Source organism: Hipposideros armiger, unplaced genomic scaffold (assembly GCF_001890085.2).
Source record: "Hipposideros armiger isolate ML-2016 unplaced genomic scaffold, ASM189008v1 scaffold_337, whole genome shotgun sequence".
NCBI classification, from domain to species: domain Eukaryota; kingdom Metazoa; phylum Chordata; class Mammalia; order Chiroptera; family Hipposideridae; genus Hipposideros; species Hipposideros armiger.
This window is the reverse complement of record NW_017731687.1, coordinates 1,962,672-1,974,202: the sequence shown is the minus strand read 5'-3', so window position 1 is coordinate 1,974,202 and position 11,531 is coordinate 1,962,672. Positions and strand designations below refer to the sequence as shown.

Sequence of the window (11,531 nt, the reverse complement as noted above, 5' to 3'; positions counted from 1 at the left end):
AGGGGAACAGACAAGTTGCTGTCCTTTTGTTCTTCAGTCTAGTTGTGGAGGATGTCGCTTCACTGGCCCATGTTGGTATTGTGATCATTGCGTTCTTCCCGGGTGAGGCGGTCAGTCACCGGCCATTGGATGGCCACTCATGGCAGCTCACAAAAGAGCACACCAGCTGCCGGCCAGCCCCACAACTCATGACAGCCCAGCTCCAGGTCGAGCTGTTGTTCACCATCTTAGCTGTAGAGGGCGCAGCATCACTGGCCCTCATGTGGATCCGAACCGCGGCCCTGCTGCTCAGAGCTGGCGTCCCAAGCCAACTCTTAACCAGCGCGCCACTTGGCTGGCCCGCTCTTGGACAGCTCTGTTGTTGGACAGCACTTCTGTATGTGCAGCGAGAGTCTGCCTTTTGCCCTCAGAATTTTCACGGGTTCCTTCGTCTTTCACACTGATATTCCTAGAGGCTCTGGACGATATTTCAAAGTTATCTAAGACCTTTTCTTTTCCAAAATGGCCCCAGTTCTTTATTCCTCACCAGGTACAATGTTTGGATTTTTCTTTTCCTTCCCTCTCCTCCTGTTTGCTTTTTGCTGTCCTTAATTTCTGAGCATGCAGAACAAAATGGCTTCCCAATTAAAATTTAATTATTGGGCACCTTTTAAACTAGTTTAAAAACTTCCCAGGGTCATCGACTCTTTTGAGAAGTGGATAAAAGCAATGGAAACTTTTCCAGACACGGAACATTTGGCATAAAACATTGGATTTCATAGGCCAATATTTGGGGTGTCGAGTGCTTTTATGTATTAAATAATCCTGTGACATAGGTGCTTGGATTAGCTCCACTGACAGATGAGGCATACAGAATTTAGGCATCTTGCCCCAGGTTGTCCAGCTAAGAATCCATGTGGGGCTAAGCTGTAGTTTCTGCTGTGAAGAGTCTCACAATCTCACAGGAGAAAGAGACATAATAGAAACAAGCTGGCAGACGAATTGTATAAAGTCATGAAACAATGCTAACCAGAGGTGCGAGCCACACGCTGTGGGAATTCCAGTGGGTGACGCAGCATGTTCCTGAAGTCAGGACACTGTGCCTGACAAGGTGAGTTGGAAATCAGTGGGCACAGCAGATGTGGCAGGAAGTCCCAGCAGCAGGACGGCCATGGGAGGACCCAGGACTGTGAACATTTAGTTTGGGGAACCAGAGTGTGGTGTGAGTAGACGAATATGGTGGCACAAGGCCAGGAGAGGGGAGCGGTCGGGCTTGGAAGCCCCAGGAGGGCACACTTTGTCCTGCATTAAGGACACGCTGGTGACGGGATTTAAGGAGAGGCCTGCTGTGGTTATATTTGTGTTTAAGAAAGGTCATTGGCTGTCGGGTGGAGGGGACAGGACGAGCAGCGGGGAGACCGGTGGCGAGGGCTGACCTGGGGCAGGTGCAGTGGAAGGTGGACGTCTGCAGGTGGGAATGAGGACATTTCTGAAGCAGGTGCAGCAAGATCTAGGAAGGAGCTGGTTTTGGGGTGCGAGAGGTCAGAGAAGTTGAAGATGGGACTGAGCAGGTTGCAAGGACTTTAAAAAAATCAGGCCCTGTTCTGAGTGCTGTCCACGAGTTAAGTCATTTAACTTCCAGAACAGCCCTCTGTGTTACAGACAGGAAACCGAAGCAGAGAGGGGACCTTGCCTGAGGCACAGGGGCCAGGTTAGAACGCAGGCGGTGTGGCCTCTGCCCTTGTGTCCTGTATCAAGGACCAGCAGACAACGTGGCCTCTTTGTTAAATGAGATGGTAAGAGTGAAAGCACCTGGCTCCCAGGGCGTTATTAGGTGAATAGGTCTCACATTTAACATCTTACTGCTGGAGGGCCCTTGGCAACCTTCAGAGCCCTTTGGTCTGCCTTACTCCCTTTTGGCCACAATTGCAACAGTCCCCTCAGGAGGGAAGATGAGGTGCATGGCGTTGGGAATGTTCTTGATAAGTAGCTGAATGGATAGGTATGATCTATTCTCACTCACCCCCAGTTTACAGAGGAGAAAATTGAGGCTCAGACATGTTAACCAGGTGCAGTGAGGAGAACACTGGGGCAACCACCAGAGGGCACTGGGCTGTCACTTTGTAGGTAGCAGGGGGCGCTAGGTTTAAATGTATCTCCCCATCTCCTGGCTGTGTGATTTTGACAAATGACTTCACTTCTCTGAGTTTCCTCATTTGTAGTAATCATACCCACTTTTAAGGGGGCTTAAGAATTAAAAACGGGAATCCGTGTAATGCAGAGCTGACAGTAGGCACTCAGGAAAAAAATCACATACCTGATTTTTCTTAAAGGTAAAGGATTTCTGTTCAGATTGCTTTATATAAGGGGAAAGCAGAGACAAGGAAGCACCGAAGTCTGTAGACATAAAGGCGTGTGTAGCTCGCATCCTCCTCCCTACAGGCAGCCTGAAGGCCTCGCCCACTCCCAGGACGTGACAGAGGTGTGTTATTTTAAAACCAGGTACTCAGTCCCTCAGGGCGTACTTCCTGAATACTGCCAAGAACCCCAAGCACCATGGGGCCTGAGATCTTGCCCGGTACAACTGCAGTTGTCATGGAAACGTGCCTGAGCTTACAGAAAAGGCCTGCAATCCCTGGGGACTGCCTGTATTTCTGATTCATGGAGGAAGGAACTGCCACCATGGCCCCTACCCATACGAGTGGAGAACAAATGCTTGTTAATTAGATTCCGTGTCAGGCCTGCCGTCACTTCCAGGACTGCTTTCCTGGAAAGAGGCAGAGGGCCTCTGGCTGACTGGCCATCCCCTGAGGCAAAATCAAAGGAAAGTGGGCTGTTTTTCTGTGAATAACCATGAGCGTGCAGTGTGGCAGCATTTGGGGCTGCAAGGAGGCTGGATGGGAGAGCTGCGAGGGACACCTGGAGGAAGGAGGCTCCGCTTGTTAAAGGTGGTAACCGAGTCATAGAATTATGAAGCATTTGCGCTAGACAATTGGCTGGAAAGGAGTCACTGTGGCCGGGACCCCAGGCACAGAACCCCGATGGGGTATGAGTTCACTTGGATGCAGTAATGCCCCGTAACGCAAAACCCTGTAACTCTGTGGTAACACCACCACATGTGGACTCACTGCAGACAGGTCTGTGGGTGGCAGCGCCCTAGCAGGGCTCGGCTAGCTGCGTCTTCAGGCTTCTGTTTGGGTCACATGTGCTCCTCCTCTCTTGTCGCTCTGGAACTCAGGACTGAAGGAGATGCAGTTCTTGGGTTCTGTGGGAGGCAGGTGGGCTCTGAAGAAATTGAGCTGAAACCCACCTGCCTCTTAAAGCTTGTGCTCAGAGCTGTACGTACGTGTTAGGAGCTGTACGTGCATGAGGAGCTGTGTTAGGAGCTGTACGTGCATGAGTGAGGTATGCCTACCTGTCCTGTTGAATTTTTTAGCTGCAGACATGAGCTCGCCATCAGTGCCTTGTAGGATTTGAAGGATTAATAACTTTCAGAAACCCCTTGACATTTTCTTTGTCTTAAGAGAAAGCAGTTTTGTCTGCGTTTAATGCATGGACAAGCACATTTCTGTGAAAATGTGCCTCCCGGTGTCTTTGTGACACTCATTTCCATGCTTGCCCTGTGGAGAGAAAAAGAGTCTTCCTCTTCCCAGAAGTGACTGGCTATTCATTAACAGGTGCTCCGAGCCCCTTCCCTCTGGCGAATCAGGCAGCCTCATCAGAAGCTGTGTGCACCAGCAGCCCCCGCTGGAGCTGCCCTCTCAGGGTGAAGACCAAACCTCTGAAATCCTTTTCAACACACATTTATTTTTTTATTTTATTTATTATTACTTTTAAATATTTTTATTGGGGAAATGGGGAGAGGAACAGCATTGGGGAATTGGGGAAGGGGAACATTGTGTTTTTCCAGGACCCATCAGCTCCAAGTCAAGTTGTTGCCCTTCAATCTTAGTTGTGAGGGCGCAGCTCAGCTCTAAGTCCAGTCACCACTTTCAGTCTAGTTGCTGGGGCGGGGTGGGGGGTGCGTAGCTCACCATCCCATGTGGGAGTCGAACTGGAAACTTTGTTGCACACTGAGCTATCTGGCCTCCCATCGTCAGCTTGTGGCTGCTCAGCTCAAGGTGCTGTGTTCAATCTTAGTTGGGGGGGGAGGGCGGGGGGCGCAGCTCACCATCCCATGTGGGAGTTGAACTGGCAACCTTGCTGCTAAGAGCATGTGCTGTCACCAGCTCAGTGGCAGCTCAGCTCAGGCTCAGCTCCCTGGCCCATGTGGGAATCGAACCGGCTTCCCTGTTGCTCAGAGCTGGTGCTCTAACCAACTGAGCCACTCGGCCAGTCCCTTCACACCCATTTATTGACCACAGATTCTGATCTATGCATTAGTGAAGCACTAATAGAGGGTACATTGCATGCCCTCCCCCCAACGTCATGGGGTGGGAGAACTAAAGTATTGAAAGGGTGGTACTAAGAGTTGGAAGTACTTGAAACCAACTGCATACGTTGTAAACCATAGCCCATGATTGCTTTGGTTCTGTGGTAATGTAAAGATCACAGATATGCCAGTGAGCTGAGAAAGAAAAGCAGTGAGGAACTACAAGCCTGGATGAGAGCGTCCCAGGGCTTGGAGAAACCTTGCTGTCTTAGTACCCCGTGGTGTTTTCAGGACCACGGACAGCACACGTCCCACCTTGCTTTCTTCAGCCAGCACATGGAAGCTGGAACTCGCAGAACGCTGTGTATATATTACTTATTTGGCTGGAATGTTCCCCTTCTCCACTTTTCAGCTTCATAAATTTCTCATATTTAAGAATCCAGCTCAAACGGACCCTCTTTGATGACGTAACAACTGTCTTTCCCGGTTGTCTCTGTAATAACAGCATTAGTTCTCTGATATTCGCCAGATAGCCGTGGTTGCTAAACTAATGATTTTGACGTAAATGATGGTTTGATGCGAAAAGCACCTCTCTTTTTTTCTGAGACTCCCCAGACCTTAACCGATTTTCTATTCCTCTGACTTTGTGGTGGAGATGACAGATTTTATTTCCGCCGTGCAGTGGGGAGAACAGAACTCAGGGAGGTTTAATGTTTTACTCTGGTAGTGGAAGAAATTCACTGTGACCCAGACCTCCCCTCCTAGTTGAGGCTGATTGTTGTATGGATAGGAATGCCTGAAGCTCGAAAGGCTAAGTTTTGTAAGCAGTACTCAGCATAATACCTAATGTTTGTGAAGAGAACATAGGCAACCTGCCCACCCCAGCTGTCTCCTCCCAGTTGGTGCTGGAAGGGAGATAATAGCAGGTTTGGAGAAGCCCCTCCCTTCCCTGGGCCTCTCCTGTGACTCACAGGGCAGCTGGCGGTGGAGACGCAGTTCCTGCCCAGCACCAAGGGTTAGCTGGGCCCTTTGTAAGAAGACCTGTCAGCATCACCTGTATCGTACAGGCTTTGCACGAAGCAAGCTCCTGTTCCCAGGCAGCAAGCTTAGGCTTTCGGAGAAATATGAAAGCAGCAAAGAGTGTTTCCTGTTTTCTCTGGTTTGTTTTTTTTGTTCCCTCCTTTCTCCCTTCCTTCCTTTCTGCCACTCCTTCTCTTTATCACTTTTTAAATCTCACTCTTCTTTTCTCTCCTCCTCACTCTCTTTTCAGAATTCTCTTTCTTCTTCCCCCCTCTTCCCTTGCCTCCTGTCTGTCACCCCCCTCTCCTCCCACTTGGCCGGCATTTGCTGAATTCAGCGTAAGCCTCCTGGCGGGTCCCTGGGGATAAACATGAATTGCACAGAACTCTGCTGGCCGTGAAGGGATGGCCAGCCCAGCAGCAGATGGGCACGTGAACAACGACCATGAAGTCTGATGAGTGTCGTGGGGGAGAGGGGTGTGCAAGAGGCAGTGGGGACATGGGGGAGGCACCCCAAAGTCTATGCTTGGGGGAGTCAGTTACTACCAGAAATATCTACTCGCCCTGGAATTACCACCTTATAGAGAGTTTAATATTTTGCTTTTTCACCTTGCATTTTATTGCTCAGCACTTGTTTCTTCTTCAAGATTCGTGGGAAATACTTCAGTAGCCGAATGGTGCCCATTAGTGGTGTGGTGCTACAACTGTGATTCACGCAGGATCACATCTTTGTGTGTGATTTTTTTTACCTTGCTTGGGGTATTTTCCTGTGGATGAATTCCCAGCACTAGATTTCTGGGTCAAAAGTCATGAACAACTTTAAGGCCCTTGATGCATTTTACAAACTTGACTGATACTTATTGTGAAATCCCAGCTTTGAGGAAAATGTAAAGATGATCAGATTCCCCTTTTCCACTTCTGCCCCGTGTTTGCATGATGTCCTAGTTCAGAAACGTTTGTGTGTTTGATATCTTCTCTGATGAAAACCCTTCCACTACCTTGCGACCAGCCCAGACTGCCTTCCACATATGGCATTAGCGTCCCTCGGAGACCCTGTGAGCTGGCACCTAACACACCTCTTCAGGTTCCCCACTGAGGTCATTCCTCAGCCGGAGGAAACCACTTACAGATCCCCATGCACGCCGCGTGCCTTCCAACCTCTGCCTCTCCCCCTGTATCCGTCTGCAGGCCTTTCTCCTCCTCTCCTTCTTTAATCTCCGAAGACCCGTTATTCCCCTGGAGGGGCTGGAGTGGAGGCCTCCTCGGTGCTCCTGCCAATCTGCACATCCCTAGGTGCTGGGCCTCCCCACAACGGGGTCCAGAGGCTTGCTATGACTCAGTCTCCCCCACTGGCCTGAGAGCCCCTGGAGGGCAAGAACTGTTCCATGTAGCTGCACCCTCTGGTTTCTTAAATATTTATTGAATGTAGTCTCTGCTACAGGAAATGGCAAAGAATTTTTAATTAGCTACTTTATTTTGTTTAAAATATTTAAATAGTGATTTTTATATAGAGCGTTTCACTGTTCATATATGTTACGTTTGCTCCTCGTGGTTATCTCTGAGAGGTAGGGTATTATTATGTTTCTTTTAAATGTGTGACTTTTATTTTGTTGAGTTCTTAGAAATTATGTCCTAGAAAATTGACTTTTTTGGGTCAACGGTTCTGAGAGTTTTCACACTTGGATTTCCTGCCTGAAGAAAGGGGGCCCTAGAGAGTCAGGTCCTTGGATCCCAGAACTCATTTTTTCCCTGAATTGAAATGGCTGATGGAATGTCATGGATTCTAGAGTGTGGAAACGTTTAACAATGTGACAGAAGTGTGCTTGATGGACAAAAACGCTGGAGAGGGAGTTAGGAAAACCTGGGTCTAACCCGTGCCCTTGTTAGTTATGAAAACTTTGGAGGTCCCCCCCATGTCTCAGCCCCATTTCCACCTGAGGTCAGATCAGACCTAATGCTAGTGTATTAGGACCTTTCAGCGCAAACAGGCGTGGAGCACACACCCTTGGAAAACACACTTGCTAAAATGTCTCCTACGGAAAAGTCTCCTAGTCAAATTTTTCACGAAAGGATCTAAGTTTGGAAAAGATGTAAACTCAGTTGGTCATAAAGACCATCTCTGCTTCTGTTTAACTCAGAATTTTCTAAACTCATGACACCTGGGAATCCCCTTTTGGGACAACATCTACTCAAACTGCTCTGAGCTAGAGTTCCAAAGGGCATGGCTTTGAAAATGCTAATTAACAGGCATAAGCACTACTAATTTTAAGAAAAGAAAAATGAGAGAGTCATACCAGCTCTTGCCTTATTGTGGGCCTATTTTTTTAAGAAAAATACTGGCACCTGAGAACACCAAGAGTGTGGACTCCTGGCAGTGCCTCACACAGTAGCTGGTGGTAGTTGGGGAGGGGATGGACTTGAACCCAAGCTACACCATCCGATTTGAGGAGCAGAGCAGGGTGGGGCTGATCTTCTGGCTCATAGCATGTTTAGTACCACCTTCTGGGCTGAGCCTGAAAAGCCCTGTATTAAATGTGACAGGCAGACGGCTGCCTGCGGGAGGCCGTGTTCAGGAAGCCATGCGCTGGCTGCTGATGACTCAACGTTTTCTTGCTTTCTGGTGCCAGGGGAACCTGCACACCAGATTGTCTCTGCTTCTGAACACATAGAGCCCGTACCTCCTCTTCCCCTTCATCCTGGAGTACCCTCCAGAGGGCATCCTCCCTGGGGGTGCACACGTCCTGGCTGCCTTCTGTCTTAGGGATAAGAGGCAGGTATTGGGCGTGGGAGTGACTGAGCTTGAAGCCCCTTTCTCCAGAGACCTTCCTCCTGGGGAACGGGATGTGCTGATGCGTCCACTCATCCATGCATCCATCCACCCATCCATCCATCCATCCATCCACCCACCCACCCATTCATCCATCCATCCACTCATCCATCCATTCATCCATTTATCCATCCTTCCATCCATCCATCTATCTATCCACTCATCCCATCCACCCATCCATCCGGCCAGGGTGTGTCCGAAGTATAGGAGATGCAGCAGTGAAAAAAATAGGTGAAATCCCTGCCCGCATGGAGCTAGCAGTTCCATAAGGACAGCTGCAGCGCACACCTCTAGGTGGCGCCATCCACCCACATCAACGTGTATGCGATTTGTGCTCCCTGAGTTGTGCCTGACTCAGCCAGTGGTGTAATATACCACAGCTCTGATATCAGGAGGGCAATTCACATTTTGGACCAACATGTAAATATATAGTATGTCAGACATACTATCATAAGTACCACGTAATCATAAAGTGGGTAAGGGGTGTGGCATCTGCTGGCAGGGCAGCGGTGTGTGGTTTCCCAAACAGGGCAGGCAAGGGGAGGACTCTCAGGTAAGTGCCACTGAGCTGACACCCAGAGCAAGTGAGAGAGTGAGCTTTGCCGAGATAGCGTCTTGCTTTTTTTATGCCATTTTTTACTTTTGAAAATAGTTGAATAATTTTATATGAAAAGTCAAAAAGAAAAATAGAATCCTAGCTTCTCCCCAATGACACTTAATACTTTGCTTGGCTTTTCAGAGTGACCGACTCCTCATCAAAGGTGGACGAATCATCAACGATGACCAGTCCTTCTATGCCGATGTCTACTTAGAAGACGGACTGATAAAGTGGGTTGACCAAATAGACCTTTTAAGAAGCCAGTCGCCCTCGGCTGCTGGCCATGGAGGGAATGGAAAACTGACCTTCTGTTCCCAAATGTCTGTGCCGTGTTCCAGTGACTATCAGGGATGGAGAGATTCGGGAAGGGTCGAATACCGATGGAGAATGGACTAGCATTTATTGAGTGCCCGTCCCCAGTGCCAGGCTGTCTGCCAGAGCGCTCTTGCAGGCCAGCAGGCTGTGAATTCGCATGCTGGTCCTTATCTTATGGGAATGGCAGGCGAAGAGGTTCCATCTCTGCCCCACATGATAGAACCCGTTAGTGGCAAGGCACGAATTCCCACCGAGCGCCTCTGACTAAATTCCTAGCTCTTCTACCTGCCCAGCATTTCCAGAATCGGGTGGAGGGGGCCTGGAGAGAAAGGAATGTGTGGCTGCCAGACAGCCTTGCTGCTTAAAGGAAAGACATGCATTGGGGCTGACGTCGTCCCTCGCTTCCTCCCTGTCAGCTCCGTCCCCAGCCCTCCCGTGACATCTGCTCAGGCCGCCATAACAGGATACCCCAGACTAGGCGGTTTAAATGAAGTAACTTTTATTTCTCCCAGTTCTGGAGGCTGGAAGTCCAGGGTGTGCTGGCAGGGCTGGTTTCTGCCGAGACCTCTCCTTGGCTTGTCGACCGCGCTCTTCTCACTGCGCCCTCACATGGCCTTCCGGTGTCTCTTCCTCTTCTTGTAAGGACACCAGTCCTGTTGGATTAGGGCCTACCCTAAGGGCCTCATTTTAACTTAGTTACTTCTTTAAAGGCCCCATTTTCAAATACAGTCACACTTTCTGAGGTCCTGGGGGTAGGGCTTCAACATAGGAATTTGGGGGTCACAGTTCAGCCCATAGCAGTGTTTCTGAAAGCTTACAAAGCTAAGGGGACTTGTCACTCTGTCTCGCTGCAAATACTCACCTCTCTATCCCCGAGGCTGTTGCTAAAAGTGTGTGAAGCACTCTGGAGTGATGGGCTGTTCAGAGGACCCTTTGCCACTTGATGGAGACACTGGTCTCACGTCTGTTGGATTCAGCTCTGCCGCCACCTCCCCCTGGAAGCCTTCCCAGATAACCAGGCTGGTGAAGCAGCCCATCTCATGCTCCCCGCCCCCTCTGCTGCACTGGATTGTAACCATCTGCCTGTGTTCCTTTTATTAGGCCATGAGCCCCTTGAGGGCAGAGACCTGCTTGAGTTATCTCTGTCACCTCAGTGCCCTGCATAGGACCTGGCTCGGAACTGTTTATCTAATGGAACTGAGGCTGCACGGGTGACTGCCATTTTCTTTTTCTTTTGAGAACCAAAGCTGTCTCTGTTGTTTGTCTCCAGACAAATAGGAGAGAACTTAATCGTTCCTGGTGGAGTGAAGACCATTGAAGCCAACGGGCGGATGGTTATTCCTGGAGGTATCGATGTGAACACATACCTGCAGAAGCCCTCCCAGGGGATGACTGCCGCTGACGACTTCTTCCAAGGGACCAAGGCAGCGCTGGCAGGCGGGACGACCATGATCAGTGAGTTGTACCCCTGCCTGAGGGACATACCTGTGACTGTATCACCAGTATCAACAGCAACACAGAAGTGCCCAGTGTACACCCAGCACGTTGCTCAGTGCCCCATTTAATGTAATTGTCACTACAACCCGACCGTAAACACCAGCATAGAATGTGTGCCACTGGTGGTACACAAAATGATTTTAGAGGCAAAATTTTAAATTATTTTAATGCATATTGAAATAAAATAGCACATCATGGATGTTACTGCTCAGGTTGAGACTGAAGTCAGAATTTAGGTTTTTAGAAACTGAATTGATTTAAGAAAAGTATTAAGTGAAGAATGATATAGATTATAGGGAGATAAAGTAAACAATTCCTGAACATAGTATACAGATGGCTCAAGTTCTGGAAGCCGTGACATAGGTATTATTATGACGCATAGGGGAGTAGAGGCTCCGATAGGTCGAAGTGACCTTGTCAAGGTTACACAGCTGGGAAATGTTGTATTAGTCAGCATTGCTGCATAACAAAAAGTCCCCAACAGTGGACTAGTGGGAAAGAGTTCAGGACGCTGTGGGGATCTTCTCCCCACCACTTACCAGCTGTGTGACCTTGGACAAGTTCCTTACCCTCGTGGAGCCTCAGTTTCTTCATCTGAAAATGGGGATATTCACGTCACCGGATGGTTGTGAGAATTTAATGGGATGATTTAGGTAAAGCCTTTGTGGCAGTATCTGTCACACAGTAAACATTTGATAAATAGGGATGATGATGATGATGGTGATGACAATAACAGTAATGATGGTGGTGACGGAGGCGATGAAGACTAAAGATGGTGGTGAGGGTGTCACTGCCGATGATTATGATAATGATGGTGACGATGATGACAATACTGACAATGATGGTGGGAATGATGATGAAAAGGATAGTGATGATGACAGTGTTGATCTTGATGGAAGTCGTAATGGGGTGGTGGTGATGGTG

The 11,531-nt window shown here is 49.0% G+C and overlaps 1 protein-coding gene across 4 annotated transcripts in view; it reads left to right on the top strand.

Moving 5' to 3' along the window:
* Positions 1 to 11,531, top strand: part of CRMP1 (collapsin response mediator protein 1) — a 51,228-nt gene that overhangs the window by 10,621 nt on the left and 29,076 nt on the right. For all 4 annotated transcript variants that reach the window (XM_019661159.1, XM_019661157.1, XM_019661160.1 and 1 more), the window contains exons 2-3: positions 8,937 to 9,025; positions 10,381 to 10,565. In XM_019661159.1, the coding sequence (XP_019516704.1) occupies positions 8,937 to 9,025; positions 10,381 to 10,565 (274 nt within the window). The remainder of the gene's footprint in view (positions 1 to 8,936; positions 9,026 to 10,380; positions 10,566 to 11,531) is intronic.